The sequence below is a fragment of the Penicillium subrubescens genome (genome assembly GCF_028828155.1).
Source record: "Penicillium subrubescens strain IBT 31985 chromosome Unknown utg000005l_segment0_segment0, whole genome shotgun sequence".
NCBI lineage: Eukaryota > Fungi > Ascomycota > Eurotiomycetes > Eurotiales > Aspergillaceae > Penicillium > Penicillium subrubescens.
This window is the reverse complement of record NW_026643155.1, coordinates 2,441,041-2,456,914: the sequence shown is the minus strand read 5'-3', so window position 1 is coordinate 2,456,914 and position 15,874 is coordinate 2,441,041. Positions and strand designations below refer to the sequence as shown.

The following is a 15,874-nucleotide window of genomic DNA, read 5'->3' as shown; positions in this document are numbered from 1 at the left end:
GTTTCTGTTGACTGTGGCCTGCATGATTGGTTGCCGTTCCTGCAGGTTGAACAGGGCATTCCATTCACGGCACAGTCGCATCTCTAACCATTCCATTCACGGCAAAGTCGCATCCCTAACCATTCAATTCACGACACAGTCGTATCTCTGACCGTTGAGGAAAAACACTTGGTTGAGTGACCTACCTCGCATACCTAGAGGTTGGCCCGAACGGGAAAAATTTCACTACGCCTAGCGGGATAATCTAACGCCTCCAGTGTCGTTGAGGATGATGTTGAGGATATTTTTGGCCATATCCTTCATTACCTTCACAGTGGAGACTACTATGTCCTTGTTCCAGAGGCTCATCAACCAACTAATATTACATGCTCCAAATGAAGTATTGGGCAAGATGACCTCCCGTATGATCCTTTGGATAATTACGGTAATATTCTCGATCCGAGTAAGTCCCATTCGTGCCCCCACGGGGCACAATGTGCTGAAACGTATTTGGTTAGGCCACTAGTCTAGCCATCGATCCAGAGCACAGAGGACTGCATGACAAGGTACTTTGTTTCATCGTATAAGGATATTGATGACTCGATCCCTTTGACCTCGATAGGGTTTGCAGGGTATGTCGTCTTCTTTGGCCCTGCATGAAGCAGGCCGGGGTTTTCCCTTCCTTTCCTTTGTGCTTCAGGGCCTTATAGACCCTGTTCTGTTCCCTTCTTCTTCTTCTTCTTCTTCTTCTTCTCCTAGTCGTCTTCGTCTTCATGTTCCTAGATAGACCAATTTGACTCAGTCTCACTCTCTCTCTCTCTCCGCTTCCTGTGCCAACAGTGCCGTGGGCGCTGTCAGATATTGTATAAGTAGCCCCTATTAGATCGCGGTCTGCGCAACGGGAATTGAAAATTTTCACCCGCAAGAAGCAGCCCTATATTCTTTACCTCTAGAACAGCAAGGAAAGAACATTATTGAAGGCGAGGATTTTGTTAACAATCTGTAATGACACATTAAAATCTGTAGATGCTGCCTGCTGCTACAAGCGATTCACTCTTGCTCGCTCTGCGCATGCTGGCTCCACCGCCGCACTATCGGCCCCCACCGATGTAGTAAATATGGCACGGGTAGAAACACAGTGGCAATCGCACCTAGCAGGGTCAAGGTCCAGGCAATGCCCAGTTTTCTGTACATTGGCTCTGAAACGTAGACCATGACACCAGAAGAAATAAGCCGCAACATCTGGACGGCAGCCAGGGCACTAGCAGCGTGGTACTCGAAGGCCTCGGCGACGTATTGGTACGAGGAGACAAAGACGCACAGCACCCCGTAGCCCAACAGCACAGATGAGCCGATCGGACTCCAGAATGAGATAGACGGCCGCGCTGTCCAGCCCATCCAGAACAGTGCGATGGGGATAGCGGGGGCCCCGAACATGGACATATAGAGACTGATTTCTGGGCCCACGTAGTAACGCCCTTGGGAACGGCTGCGGAGGATGTCTTTGCGCACGAGCTTCATAGCCAGCGGGACAAACGGGGCGGCGAGAAACACCCCTACTAAGACACCGAGGAAGGCAAGACTTGTTTGGGTGGAGTGGAATTTATGTACCTTCTCGTAGATAGACACGTAGCCTGCGATGAAGGTGTAGAGGATGATGAATATGGCCGAGAGGTAGACTGCGAAAACCATGATGATTGGCTCTGTCGCGAATAAAACGAACGGTCGATACATTGCGTGGGCGAGGCGGCGCAAGAACGAGACCCTTTTGAACTCTAGTGGCGCTCGGTACCGAGGGTCTCTGGTGAGGCGGCGGAGCTGCTTCGCTTTCCAATGCAACAAAATAGGACTGTATGTCTCCGGCATGCACAGCACGAATAAACCTAGAGCAATCCCCGCCAAGATTATAGTCATCCAGTCTACGAAGCGCCAGCTCACTGAACGGGCTACGGCGACGAAAGAACCGGGTGTGGGTGCCACTAGGGGTCCTATGAAGGACAAAATGGCGTACAGGGGGAAGGTATAGACTCGCTCAACCCGTGACCAAAGGTCAACGATGGATCCCGCGGTGCACACCAAGGGAGCAGACCCGAAGAATCCAGAGAGGCCTTTTAAGACCATTCGCTGTGCCGGGGTCCTAGCGAGCCCCGCGCCCATTTCAAATAATATAAAGAGCACGAGCGAAGGAATGTACACGGGATTGCGTCCAATGACTTCGGAGATAGGCGCTATGAACAGCCCACCTATCCCGAGGCCGACTAGGTAAAGGGCTAGTGAAAGGGCCGGTTAGTTTTAGGTGTAGCATTCATAGCGACCCTATTACATACCAGTCGGGACCGTCTCGATCGCAAAGTTATCAGTTCCATAAAGTTTCCGAGTGGCGGGGGTGAAAACAACGGCATCAATTGTAGTCGCCCATAGCATGGTGGCTGCTGTCAGTGACACCAGAGCTGTACATGCCAGCCGGTGCGGGACAGGCCAGTTATGCGGATCGATTGGGTCGCAGTCGCCCTCGAAAGTGACAACGATGAGCCGATCCTTAGGGACTGATTCGCCGTTCATTGTCCCACCAGCGGCCCCGTCGGGCGTATCATTGGGCTCGGCGCTGCCCGGTCTTCGTCTTTCCACGCCTGTCAACATCATATCGAGCGTGCCTCCCAGAGTCTCTAGCGAGTTGATGGTGTGTGGTTCACCTTGGATTTCCGGTTCATAATCCGCGCGCTCCACGTCCCCATCGCGTTCCAGGTGTGTCCGAGTCGTATGGCGAGGATGAAGGGCTGGGCCCGAAATGAGAGTGCGCTGACCATGCTCTCGTCTTCGTCTTGCCGGTTCACTCTCGTCTAGCTCTCGTGGTTCTGATCTGATCTCTCCTTCATAGTAAGAGTAGCGTCGCTCCCGGGTCCAGACATCATCAGGCTTGTCGTGTTTCACAACAATTTGTTTCTCGAGTTGTCTTAAGATCCGACAATATTGAAAGTATGACTGCATTGTGCGTACATGTGAATGTCGGTGCAGCAAAAAAAAGAGTTGGCTGCGGTAACGCTTATGCAGTCAATATTCATGAACTCATTCTTGCGAAGTTGAAATATCTTGTCAGCTGCAGGAGCAGTTATCAATCGAGGCCCGTTACCCGTTGGCGGGGCAAATGACTGATGACGGAGTTCCTCGAGGCATGAAGAGGTTCTATCGTCATCACTCGGTTTGCTCTCCCGTTAATGAGGTGCCCCATCATGGCTGGCTGGATGGGTCTGTCGACGAAGAATATACAGTATCCCTCTCTGCTCGCCCTGGTCATTTCAAAAATGTTTAGATAACACCAAGATCAAGAGCAAGAGATTTGGGAAATGCCAAGACATCTACTGTGACACGAAAGTTTGTGTGGATGCTAGCGTAGACTAATTAACGGGGCTAATCCTAATATGGAATATACCATTTCCATCGAGGTTATCATACTCGAAAAGCATCCATCGTCTGTACATCCTCTTTCTCATTCCGCGAAGGTAAGAGTTATTTAGCCGTGCTGCCTACGAACCGACACTTTTTCACGTGCTTGTCAAAGTCTCGTGGGAGCATCTTTGATGGACAGAACATGGGCGTCCTAGAGCACAACTTCTGACCTTAATTCCTGAAGCCACCCTATTGGTCAGTGTCATTACGATTGCCTGGATAAGGCAAACAGAGTCACGCTGATAGGACAAACTACAGAGAAACAAGCTAATGGCCGGAATGGTGACTGTCGTTTTCTATTTATTCTTTCTCATTTGTAGTAGATGCCTTAGGCAGACACCTAGGACGGGTCGGCAAGGAGTTAAAGAGAATATGCAGCTATATACAAAGGATAGTATCCGCCGCCGGGGGGGAGGGGGGGAGGGGCTTTCCTGTCTGGGCTGCCGACGCTTTAATGAGGGTGAATGTCCTCAGTGATCACTGTCACAACTCGTTAAGTATTCTACACAACAACAATGTGGGACAACCGCCTACCTGGCCGCCTGCCTCAGACTTACGTCACATGAAAGTGCTCATGCTCCTGTCGCACATGTAAGCTTTGGACTATTAATTATCGATATCACTCCTTAGTCCTCCATCAATCGTCATCTTGCTTCTCCAGTTCTGTCTCCTCCCCCTTTCCTCACACGCCCCCATTCAGCCAACATTCTGTCTCTGTCCCCATCAACACTATCCTCCTCCTTTCTAAATACAAAGGATGCGGAGTTGGCGAAGACTATCGGTAGTCCGAGTCACTGTCACCCGACGAGGCAGCGAGGGACTGTGATTCGTACATGCCTTTCGAAATCCCGGGTGCTGTGTTGTTGACTGCCACCTCTATTTCTGTCCTTCGACAAGCTGCGAACGATGTCTTTAATCGAATCAACTCCGACACGTCTTACTCGAACCAGTTTATCATCGTGTCCAATATATCCCAGCCTCTGCAGGAGCAATTAAGTGGAGACCGAAATCCTCTTGAGCTTCCCTATAGATTGACACTCGACGCACAGCGCCAGCAAGCGGTTATTCGAATAATGCCCTCAGGGGCTTATGAGCGACTAACCCAATCATTTACAGGTGAACTTATCGAAAGTTACTCTAAGAGCTTACAGCTTAAACGCGGATACCCGGTACCACGGAAGAGCATTCACTAAAGAAGCCGACCAGTCTCTCAATCCGTCGCGGGATACTTTTTCCGATAAGGAGTGGCCTTCGCTTGTTATTGAGACGGGTCTTTCTGAATCAGAAGCACAACTACGAGCCGACGTATATTGGTGGTTCTCAAATTCTGACTACAAAGTCAACGTGGTTATACTCTTTCACATCCAAAGATCCCCTGAGTGCAGAGTCACTATAACACTGGGACGCAAGATCTACTTCCCCCTAAAAGAATTATTTTTGCAAGTCATAAAGATATCCAGGAGAAGCCCGACAATTTGCCACATAGTGGAGATGGAAACTACCTATGCAAACATCCCAAGATACTTCTCGATAACTATTGGGACTTGTGTATTACTACATCCGGTTAGTCTTGCCGTTAATAACCAATAAGAGAAACTTTCGTCGTTACTAAATCTACTAATACCGATATAGACCTATGTTGAACGCTGTACGTTGGAATACCACTTTTTTTCCGTTGAGATTTGTACCATTCATTGGATTGGCCAGACTACCTGAAAGTAGCTGAATTGACGAGAAGTTCATACGTTTTCTCATATAGATACAAGCCGGTTTTCAACATCACCCTTTGAACAATATGTTAGTTCTATCACATACGTTAACCCTGTAGCTTATTCCTCCTTCAACCCTGTCCTGGTCTCGGTGTGCTCATCACTCAAATGCTGTTTGGTGATGAAGGCACTCACAATGATAGCCACCCCTGCTACACAACTGTACATAATCCATAGATTTTGGAAACTCGTGGAGAAGGCATCGGCCACTACTCTGACTTTCTCCGGATCAGAAAGGCTTTGGATGATTTCCGTACTCGCTGCAGCGGAAGCGCCGGTCAATCGATCCACCTGACTCTCCATTAGCCCAGCGTGCTGCAAAAGATATTTCTTGCCCTTCATGCTGTTCTGAAACACCACTCCGCCGACGACGATCGAAACGGACATAGCCATCGTTCGTATAAAGCCCAGCATGGCCGTACCGCTTGCTGTATCCTCTTGCTTGATCAGGGACTGCAAAGCAATCAATGGTGGCTCGAAGAGCAACGCCGATCCTGCCCCACCGATGATTTGGAACATGATAATCTCAGCTAGTGTTGATTCTGAGTCGAGCCGGATGAAAAGCCCAGTTCCGAGGGTGAGTAGGAGGGTTCCTACCCAGATCTGCTCTAAGTATCGGCCGGTCCGGTGAATGACCCAACCAGATGCTCCGCTGACGAGTCCTTCAGCCACCACAAGAGGCAGAACTAGGAGTCCAGACCGCATCGGACTTGCTTGCTTGACTGTCTGGAAATAGAGAGGGAGATAGTACTCGCAGCCAATGAACACCTGTAGTCATTAGGATTGATCAGTACAACTTTTCCGTCAGGAATCAAGTTCACCAACTAAGTGTTGAGGAGGCTAGGAAGATACTTACGAATCCATGCAAGAATGTGACCAGAGAGACGGAAACATTTGATCGGTGTTTGAGAATTTGGAGAGGCAGAAGTGGATATTTGGCAAGGTACTTCTCCGCGTAGAAGAAGATGACCAGGCACAAAGACCCAAATACGATCAGGCAGATCACCTGAGGTGAATCCCAGGCGAATGTTTCTCCTGCAAAGTTTAGCCCTAGAAGTAACATCAACGTCACGCCGAGGAGGGAGACGCTTCCCGCCCAGTCGATCGCTTTGATCCCATCTACCACCTTGGTGCGAGGATTGTGGACATCCAGGAAGAAGAAGAGCAAGACAAATGCCAGTCCGCAGGTCGGCAGGTTGATCCAGAAATTCCATCGCCAGGACACGTATTCCGAGAAAACACCACCCAAAACTGGCCCAAGACCCCCGGAGATAGTCCACATAAATTCTAGAATCCCTAAGTAGAGACTCCGATCCCTAGGATGATGGTATCTATTAGCTACTCCCATAGTTGTGAGACATGAAGAACAAGAAAATGGACAAATCAACAAAAAGGAATTCACAGTCACTAACCTTACACTGAATAAATCAGATACGACGATCATAACAAGTTGCATTAATCCACCACCTGCAGTGCCTTGAAGGGCTCTACCGACAATAAGCATAGTCATATTGGCCGCTGCGGCGCAGATAATGGAGCTGAGTAGAAACCAAAGGACCGTAATCAGTAACATCGGTTTTCGACCCCAGATATCGGATAATTTCGCCCATATCGGGGCGGCGGCCGCATTCGCTAGCAGGTAGGCTCCTCCCACCCATATGTATCCATCAGCCGAATGAAGATGGGAAGAGATTGTAGGCAACGAGGTAGCGACGATTGTCTGATCGAGAGCGGCAATGAAGAGGGACAGCTGCAACGGTAAGGAATTAGTACCTGCATTATATGAATATCAAGAAGATAAGCATAGAAGCACAAACGCAGAGAGCGACCATGATAGCGATAACCTGCACCCTCTTTTGTGGTGTCACCGGATCATTCAAGGGTTCCGAAGCGTCCATGGTCTCCGCTATCATCTTTGAGACATCCTCGTTCCGTGCCGAGGGTCCTTCGATTGATGTGAGCTCAATTGTATCCGCAACCATCGTCATCGTACTATTTGTGGTATTTTGCAATATATTCTCATCATCCAGCACTCGTCTATTATATACCTTGCAGCTTTGAACGTCTTAGCGCTCTCTGAATACTGAGTCAACTCGGTGGGGGCCAGACTCAAGCCGCCAAGAAATCATCACATAATCAGATAATCTAGAGCCATCTTTCTTTGCAATAATATTCCCCATTCGATACCGCATTCAAACGGTCGTTTACAGAGCTAGTTATAGCTGGTACAATCCCATAGGCCCAGAAGCGGAGGCGGATGCGAAAGTTCAAGAGAGCAACCGAAGAAAATACAACCCATTTTATGGATATCTAGTTTCCTCCTTTTCTGTCTCGCAACTGTTGTGCCAAAAACGTGCTTACTTTTCATACGATGTCGCATCACCAATATATACTCTCACAAGCATAAAGAAAGATATTCAAGAAAAGGCGGTGGTAAACAGCGAACATGCTAAATAAACATCTGTCTCTTCCGAAAATCGGACGAAAAGAGCGGAATTATGGCAAAGTACTCGAATAATAATAAACGGCCTGAGATGCATCCCAGATCCTACATAACAACACCAAAGAGACGACGGTTGAGGGAACAACTAATGAGAGGGCCCATCATGAACTCTCCACTTTCAATGGACGAGGCTAATTTACTCCAATAGTAGTCACCTCAGGAAACTCCATACTGGACCTATCCAACAACTCACTCTTCTTCCCCTTCAAAACAAAGTCAAAAAATCTGCTAGTATAAGCACCTATCACTTGAAGGGCTCTTTCGCCCTCAATACTCCCCAATAATGCGGCGACCTCTGTCGGAAAGCGCTCTCTCAGACCAATCAAATTAGCGGCCTCGGCCAAATCCGTAAACGTACCATGCGTACTACCACTAAGCATAAACCCTCTCCTAAACTCCTTCAACTTCGGCCACAGCGCAGCCCAACTCGCATCGGTTGTCAAATTCTTTCCTTCGTGCGCCATGATCATGAAGGGCTTATTCAAGCCCCGGTCGATAACGGAGCCGAAAAATGTACCGTCTAGATTGATCCCCCCCCATGAGACGGGGATCGGAAAGCAGAGCCTCAGCTGCGGTGGCACCGCCGAGGGAGTGACCGTAGATTCCCACTTTAGAGGTATCCATCCCGCAAGTTCGGCCTGGGACGAGTCTGGAGATGACGGATGGACGGTGGAGTTGGTCGAGGACGAAGGATACGTCTTTCACCCGGATGTTCAGGTCATCTACAATTTGGGTATCGGTTGTAATATTTGCAGCGAGGATTGTGGAATTGTCTGGGAATGTCACGATGCCTGCGTCGTAGGTATGGTCGATGGTTACGACAATATAGCCAGTGCTGGATAGTCTGTCGGTTTTGAAGTCAGCGACACTTGTCGATTGAACAGAAGATAGAGAATACCTACTGCTGGGCCATAGCGCTGTACAAGAGTCGAGAATTCCCCAGACCAGATGAGAAGAGAACCAGCGGATACTTAGACTCTTTGACTCGGCGATTGGGATTTGAAGCCGGACAAGGCTTGCAGGTTTGAAGGGTAAGTGAACCGAAGGCGCCGGCTGGGATACCAACCGGTGCATACTCCTCATCCTCGAAGGTCGCGCTGATAGGGTCCATATAGGACGTCAGGGAGGGGCAACATGTTGCTGGAGGGACAGGATGAAAGAGAGATATCATCAAAGTACGTGGTTGTGGCGTTGGAGCGTATGGATCCAAACGATTATGATCAACGAGCTGGGTTGTTGCAATGCTGGTGTTGAACGAGCCTACCCCGGCCGGGAAGGACACCGCGCCGATGCTTGGGAGAAGCTGGGTGAAGAGACCGGCAAGCAGCAGGCGTTTTTCAGAGGGCTTGAACATCATAGCAAAATATTGAATCGTAAAGGCAGGAAGAATTTGATTTTAGATAGAAAATAGAAGGAACTTCTCCGTCTTATGTAGGATTCTCGAGTCAATCCCGTGGACTCTGGTTTCCGTTTGGTCCGATGTTAGCTGGGACATCTTGACGTCTCCACTACCTAATAAGGCAATGATTCAGCGCATTTATGGATGCTTTCCACAGAAGTGTGATAATATTGCCGTCTTCCTTGTATGATTTAGACTGATGCCTGTGGAGGCTGAGGTTCCGGTGCCAAGACCTGCGTTCGAATGCTGCCCCTTTAGGAAAGGTTGATTAATTTAGACCCACTCTGGTATCTTGTAGCCTCCAGCTTGTATATCCAGTTGCTGCTCCGTTCGAGTAGGAGTCATGAGGCATTTCCAGACCAACTTCCTGCACATAATACCCCGGAAACTTGCCCACATCTAATCGCGAGAAATGGCTGTCCTGGGACCACTAGATCGGCGGACCGCTCGCACCAGATGCACAGCCTGCGCACGACACAAAATCAAGGTCAGCAGGTCCTTCCCAGTGAACAGCTGCCCTATTTTAACACCCCAGTAGTGCAAAGGCGGTCCTCCCTGTCAGTATTGCATAAAAAGAAACCAGCCATGCATCCCTCAAGCAGTCCAGCCACAGACTAGTATAGTCTTTATCAATGCCTCGGCACGGGCATCCAAAGGGTCAGACTCTCTCCCGCTCGCCTCTCAGCAACCTTTGTTGAGGCTCTGCCCCAAGGTTTCAGAAGGAAGCTCAGCTCTCTTTGCAAAGCACTTTTTCTCCGGATTTCTGGCCAGGAATGACTTTGGAGGCCACTTGGACCTCGCCACTGTCATATCGGAATTTCAGAGATCTCCCAGTATGTATCACGCATCCATTGCCCTGGGTGCACTTGATCTGAGCAGGAGGTCGGTGTCGACGACTCTACCTCCGGAAAGGAAAGATGCGGCCGTGGGAGCATTCACGGCCTACCACACCTCCATCGCTAAATTGAAAGCCGAGATTTTAAGCAACAATACCCCTCGAGATGTCAATCTATGGACCCCATTCTTCTTGGGGCTGTTCGAAGTAGGTAACCGATATTATCGTGGGTGGAAATACCTATATATCAGAAACTGGATGTTGACATTTTCAATTAGCTGATGCATGATGTGACTGGAGAAGGCTGGGTGAAGCATTTTCTGTTCGGCACGTCCAAAATGCTTCAGCTTCGCGGTCCGGAAGCTCATGTAGCAGGCTCTGGACGGTCATTTTTCCTCACAGTACGGGTCTTTGAGATTTGTCGCGCACTTATATACTCGGAACCTACTTTTCTCTGCCAGCCGGAATGGACGTCACTCCCGACTAAGATCTGGAACGGGGATGATAATTGCCACTGGCATCCAAAGGAATCATTATTCGATCTGATGATCGCATGTTCTTCGATAAGTCACCGGTGAGTATACACTAGCAGGCACTCTATATCTATCCTATTGTTGTATGATTGACTGGGCGCAGGGTATGGGCTCTTATCAAACCAGACTCCTCCAACTGTCCAAACATATCCCTTCACAGAGCCCTCCTCGAGCTCGCCGCTGAAGGTTTCGTTATCCGATCAGCTCTTGCTGACTGGTATACGAACTTCCAAAAATGGTCAACCGATACTGGGACCCCCGAATATAATCCCGATTCCGTTCTCGCAACAATCTATTTTCACGGCATCTCCATCTACCTATCCGGTATCTTCGACTACCGCACTCAATTCAACAAAATACCCACGCCCACAATCTCGCAGGCTGTCGTTCAGAACCACGTTGATAATATTCTACGAATGACTGAGATCTCTTTGAAGACCGCAAATTTGGCGGCTGTGCTGTTCTTTTTTCCCTTGAGAGTAGCAGGTGCAAGAGTAACGACCGCTCGAGAGACGGAGTCAATTTGTGGGATGCTTGGAGAGATTTCGTTGAGGGGGTTCGTTGTTGCGGATGCTTTTACGGCTGATCTTAAGTCTGTATGGCGCCGGAAAGGAATATAATACTTATATCGTGATTTTTTAAGATGATTTGCCATACCAGATCAGTGGATGACAATACATATGTGCTTACGGTAGCCGATGGGGGCAATCCATGTAATCCGCTGGAGTGGAGATCGACCCGTGTACAGCCAAGGGCCAGAACGTGAAAGAGGGACTCGATTATCTCACCAAAAGACTGGCTGGACTAGTCACTAGCTACAACTACCAAGTATCATTCGAAATACCAAAAGTGCGAGAGGAAGAATTCATATTAGATGTTGAAATGGTCAGTGTATCTGTCGGGGGTCTAGGTGGAAACTGCCGGATAGTAAGCTTGGACGAGATCCGGTCGTGTCTCCCTCCGAGGCCTCTCGAGAGACGTCTGCCACTAGGGGAAAGGAATATGAAGCAAAAGACGGCTTAAACATGCAGTTGGGAAGAGCAATGGGCTAGCGAATATGACAGAAAAAACATGATGCAAATCGACGCAATACCACCCCGGAAGCGACCCTAGTCATTTCCGTCGCCAATCACCAGTCGAGAACCAGCCCTCTCCGAGCGGGCAGAACATCTATTCGTGGGCCAGATTCATGAAAGATAAGCAAGTCAAGAACCCGTGCCCTACAAACAAAGAACCCGAAGAAAACCACCCCCGACGAGCATTCTCCACAACCTCAAATCACGATCGGCCAGAGCCGGTCGTCCCCTCGTCCCCATACGGCGTCGATATGCAGCAAAACAAAAAAAAGGAAAAACAATTTCAAATGCAGAGGGGATCAAAACAGTCATGGGTAAAAGGGTAAACAATGATGGGATAACGCATGCGATCATGCGGGCTCCAGGACGTCCAGTACCAGCAATCAGAGGGGAAGTTCGTGTGTCCAAATTGCCGCCGTCATTTGCATCTCTCCTTCGGTCTTGCCTTTCCAGTTGCGCGGTTCAGGAGAGTTGGCAGTGTACCAGAATCGCAAAGGGTCGAAAAGGTCAAGACATACGAATAGCCACCATATCATAGCGTTTCGAAACTGAATTCATCGGTCGTATCCCGGAAGAGACAGGCGCGAGAGTCCGAAAGGGGGAAAGAAAAAAACAGTGGTCAAAGGTCATCGGCAGCTCGGCCCACAAAATATGAATCACAGATCGTAATTCCAGTTTTTGCGGGACAAATTGATGAGCAAACGAAAAACGATTGACCGATCGAAACGGCAATGGTCGAAATAAAATCGAGGACGAGGTGGAAGTGCTGTCAGAGATGATCGCAGAATGAACGGGGAGATCCAAGGAGAGAAAAAAATGAAATCCGAGAAAGTCGTGTGCAGAATGGTCGTGTCCACAGCGATGGTGACAATGAGAATATCTCGGAGTTTCATGGGTCGAGAAAGAAGGACGTGGAGCAAGGCAGGAGACAAGCAAAGGGGAAAGAAATCAAGCAAAATCAAATCCACCTAATCACCGGTCTCGCTGCCAGTGCTGCAGGATTAGTAGTACTGAGCCCCTGATCCATCGTCCAGCTTCGAACGGCCACCAGAAGGTCCATAACCTAAAGCAGCTCCTTTCGAGGCAGAACGCAGCCTAACGCCGAAGACTATGCGATTAGTCAGATTCGGAACTGAAGGGTCCTCCACGCCAGCGTCACAAGAAAACACCAAACGCGAAAGAGTAAAGAGAAAAAGGGGTTCCCTACTCGGAACCAGGTTTCAAAGTACTCACATCCTGTCACTTCCTCCCACGGCACGGTTGGTGTCCGGAGTGTTGTCGAGGGCGCCACGGTCAATGACCTTGCGGCGCTGGCCCGAAATAGCACCGGGCTTAGCGGCTGCAGCGCTGGCGCCGATGGGGGCAGCGGCACCCTGGCGGCGCGCCTCCTCATCCTTGTCCTTCTTGGTGGCGTCGACGATCATGGCAGCGTTCTTCTGGTACTTGTAGACAGTCCAGTCGAACACGTAGTCGTACTGGAAGGACTCACGGACGAAGAGGTCACGGAAGATCTTGCGCAGGTAGGAGTAGTCCGGCTTGTCATCGAAGCGGAGCGAGCGAGTGTAGTTCAAGTAGATGGCAAACTCGTTGGGGAAACCACGGCAGAGTACCTCAGTAGGGGTGGTCATCTTCTTCTCCATGATACGGTCGTACTTCTGCTTTTTGGTGGCAGCCTTTAGGCCCTGCCAGGGGAGAGAGCCACGGCAGAAGTAGAGCATCACGTAACCCAGAGACTCCATATCATCACGGCGAGACTGCTCGACACCCAAGTGAGTGTTGATACTGGCATAACGGGCAGTACCAGTAAGGTTCTTGTTCTCGCGGTAAGGGATGTGGAAGTGGGTCTTGGGGTCGCGGTACTTCTTGGCCAAACCGAAATCGATCACGTTGACCTGGTTACCACGCTTGCCAATACCCATGAGGAAGTTGTCGGGCTTGATATCACGGTGAATGAAGGACTTGGCGTGGATGTATTCGATGCGGGAGATGAGCTGATCGGCGAGGAGAAGAACGGTCTTCAGGGAGAACTTGCGGTTGCAGAAGTTGAACAGGTCCTCGAGACTGGGACCCAGGAGGTCGATAACCATGGCGTTGTAGTCGCACTCAGTACCGAACCAGCGGACGAAGGGGATACCGACACCACCGGCGAGAGACTTGTAGACGCGAGCCTCATATTCGAGCTGAGGGTGCTTGGCCTTGACGCTCTCAAGCTTGATGGCGATCTCTTCACCGGAAATGATGTTGGTGCCTGTATTCTTGTCAGCTCTAGAACAAAGACGATGGAATTGTCAATTCACCTACCGAGGTAGATATCACCGAAAGAACCGCTTCCGATCTTACGGCCGATGCGGTACTTGTTACCGACACGCAAATCCTGTGTATGATGTCAGCAAATCGGGGATCTCGGATACGGTAACGAGGGGAGATCCGAATCAATAAGCAGACGACCCCCAATCCAAATCTCGTCACGTCACGGAGAGAGCATCCGAGCGGGGGTCGACAGAGGGACTCGAGGAGGATGGAGACTGACCATGGTAGTCATGTTGGCTGGATTATGAGTGCACAGCAGCTAGCCGTGCAAAAGCCTAGAGAACTGGAATCTTGAGTGTCAGAAAAAGTTGGTCAGGTTGTTGAAGTGAAAGAACATAGGGTGTGGAGACGGTGAAGAGAAAGAGAAATAGCCGGAGAAAAGGTGGACAGGCAAGCAAAAGGAACGAAGGGTTGAAGGAGGGGGTGACAGCTGAGCCTCAGGCCATCGGCGAGGCTGGGCCCCTTCAGGTTATCATCTATCACATTTGGCCACCCGCTGTTGCCTCCTTGGTAGACATGGAAGGAGCAAGATATTTGCGAAGACAAACGAAAAAAGACATAGCAAGGACAGATAATAGCACAACCAAGACGCGAGACACGACCAACAACATAAAGGCCACATACCTGGAAAGCAGACGATAGAGTGTGGAGGAGGGACGGAATGTCCAATGCCGACCGTAGAGCGGATAATTCGAGGGATGAAGGTTGAATTGTAGAACGATCGGACAGGGCCGAAAATCAGTGCAGGAAAGAGGAAAAGTTAAAAGGATCAGGAAAACCGAAGAAATACCAAGGACAAAGCCTTGATAACCGGGCCTGAGGGGGGTGAGTTGGAGGGTTGGGAGAGAAGAGAAAGGAGAGGGGGGCGTTGGAGGAGTCGGTGAGGTGTAATTTTTATTAGCGAAAGGAGTGGCTGACAACCACCGTTACTGCCGTATTGCCGTAACCGCCATACCCGTTGCTGTAATGGCCAGTAGAGACCGGTGGCACGCCCGAGGTGCACCTTTTTTGCGCGAATTTGGGCTGGTATGGTAACACCCTTACACGGTCCCTTCTCCAAATGTTGGGCTGCAACATGGTCATTTAGCAGGTTTGGTCTGTTTTCCTTACGATATGAAACAGTGTTGACAACCAAATAAATTGTATAGCAGCCATTTGATTTTTACTAAATAAATGCCTGATTAATTACCCATCCTGTACCCATCTACAGTCAATGATGCTATCAGCGCCTAACACCAAAAACACATGGTTGGGTCCGCCTCTGAAAAGGGTTCGGAAATCCCGCAGGGCGCCGCTATTTTGGCCCGCTGAATTTGATTGATTGTCAAAGGGCGTGTCTCGGCGGATCCCAAAAATAACTCCATGTAGCCGCTGTGGAGGAAAACCCCAGAGCGGGACCCTTAACTATATCCAGAGTCTTTATAGAACTATTATAACATGGAAATTATATCTCCTCTTTCTTGTATGAGTATCTTCAAGTTCAAATTTTCTATAGAGCCGCAAAGCTGAAAAACAATCGCAGGGCTGTATGGGCAAATACCTAAACAGGAAATGTCTCATCTGCCCGAGACCGAGCTGAAATACCTATCATGCAGTGCCATGTTTGCCAACTTGCCCCAGGTTGTCCAACACCCGTGGTACCCTACACCCGCATCTCTGCACGATGCCTATCGTGCAGCCCGGGGTGGCAGTGGCAGTGGCAAGGTGGGCAAACTAGCAGTGACGTGCGTCCAGATGTAAAAGTACCTGCGATAAAGCCGTGGTCGAATCATATTGGAGGTAGATCTTACTTCTATAGAATCTATAGGGAGAGAATTGCAGTAGCAGGAATTGATGTTTCGGAGAGGCAACGATAGTGATTTCTCTGACTATAAAGTAGACGGCAGGTTCGTGTAGGGTGTGCTAATGGTACAGCCAGGGTCCAATAAAACATCGGAAAACCGGGGTATAAGAAACGGAAAAGGGGATGAAAAAAAGAAAAGAGACAGTGGGGGCAGAGAGGGCGGTCGAGAAGATTGAACTA

At 49.5% G+C, this 15,874-nt stretch overlaps 6 protein-coding genes across 6 annotated transcripts; 2 read left to right on the top strand and 4 right to left on the bottom strand.

Moving 5' to 3' along the window:
- Positions 1 to 1,029: 1,029 nt before the first annotated feature.
- N7473_007410 (uncharacterized protein) lies at positions 1,030 to 2,967 on the bottom strand (the record flags this gene model as incomplete). Its single annotated transcript, XM_057153350.1, has 2 exons — positions 1,030 to 2,249; positions 2,307 to 2,967. 2 exons carry the CDS (start codon positions 2,965 to 2,967, stop codon positions 1,030 to 1,032), a joined length of 1,881 nt encoding a protein of 626 aa, XP_057007688.1.
- A 2,288-nt stretch (positions 2,968 to 5,255) lies between these two features.
- N7473_007409 (uncharacterized protein) lies at positions 5,256 to 7,183 on the bottom strand (the record flags this gene model as incomplete). The annotated part of the gene is made up of 4 exons (XM_057153349.1): positions 5,256 to 5,963; positions 6,052 to 6,511; positions 6,608 to 6,945; positions 7,013 to 7,183. 4 exons carry the CDS (start codon positions 7,181 to 7,183, stop codon positions 5,256 to 5,258), a joined length of 1,677 nt encoding a protein of 558 aa, XP_057007687.1.
- Positions 7,184 to 8,175: 992 nt separating this feature from the next.
- N7473_007408 (PAF acetylhydrolase family protein) lies at positions 8,176 to 9,052 on the bottom strand (the record flags this gene model as incomplete). Its single annotated transcript, XM_057153348.1, has 2 exons — positions 8,176 to 8,542; positions 8,601 to 9,052. The coding sequence occupies 2 exons, from the start codon at positions 9,050 to 9,052 to the stop codon at positions 8,176 to 8,178; spliced, it is 819 nt and encodes a 272-aa protein (XP_057007686.1).
- Positions 9,053 to 9,932: 880 nt separating this feature from the next.
- N7473_007407 (uncharacterized protein) lies at positions 9,933 to 11,085 on the top strand (the record flags this gene model as incomplete). Its single annotated transcript, XM_057153347.1, has 3 exons — positions 9,933 to 10,139; positions 10,211 to 10,506; positions 10,569 to 11,085. 3 exons carry the CDS (start codon positions 9,933 to 9,935, stop codon positions 11,083 to 11,085), a joined length of 1,020 nt encoding a protein of 339 aa, XP_057007685.1.
- Positions 11,086 to 12,542: 1,457 nt separating this feature from the next.
- On the bottom strand, positions 12,543 to 14,083 carry N7473_007406 (casein kinase 1 family protein; the record flags this gene model as incomplete). Its single annotated transcript, XM_057153346.1, has 4 exons — positions 12,543 to 12,636; positions 12,775 to 13,789; positions 13,843 to 13,915; positions 14,072 to 14,083. The coding sequence occupies 4 exons, from the start codon at positions 14,081 to 14,083 to the stop codon at positions 12,543 to 12,545; spliced, it is 1,194 nt and encodes a 397-aa protein (XP_057007684.1).
- Positions 14,084 to 15,402: 1,319 nt separating this feature from the next.
- N7473_007405 (uncharacterized protein) lies at positions 15,403 to 15,591 on the top strand (the record flags this gene model as incomplete). The annotated part of the gene is made up of 1 exon (XM_057153345.1): positions 15,403 to 15,591. The coding sequence occupies one exon, from the start codon at positions 15,403 to 15,405 to the stop codon at positions 15,589 to 15,591; it is 189 nt and encodes a 62-aa protein (XP_057007683.1).
- Between the last annotated feature and the right edge of the window lie 283 nt (positions 15,592 to 15,874).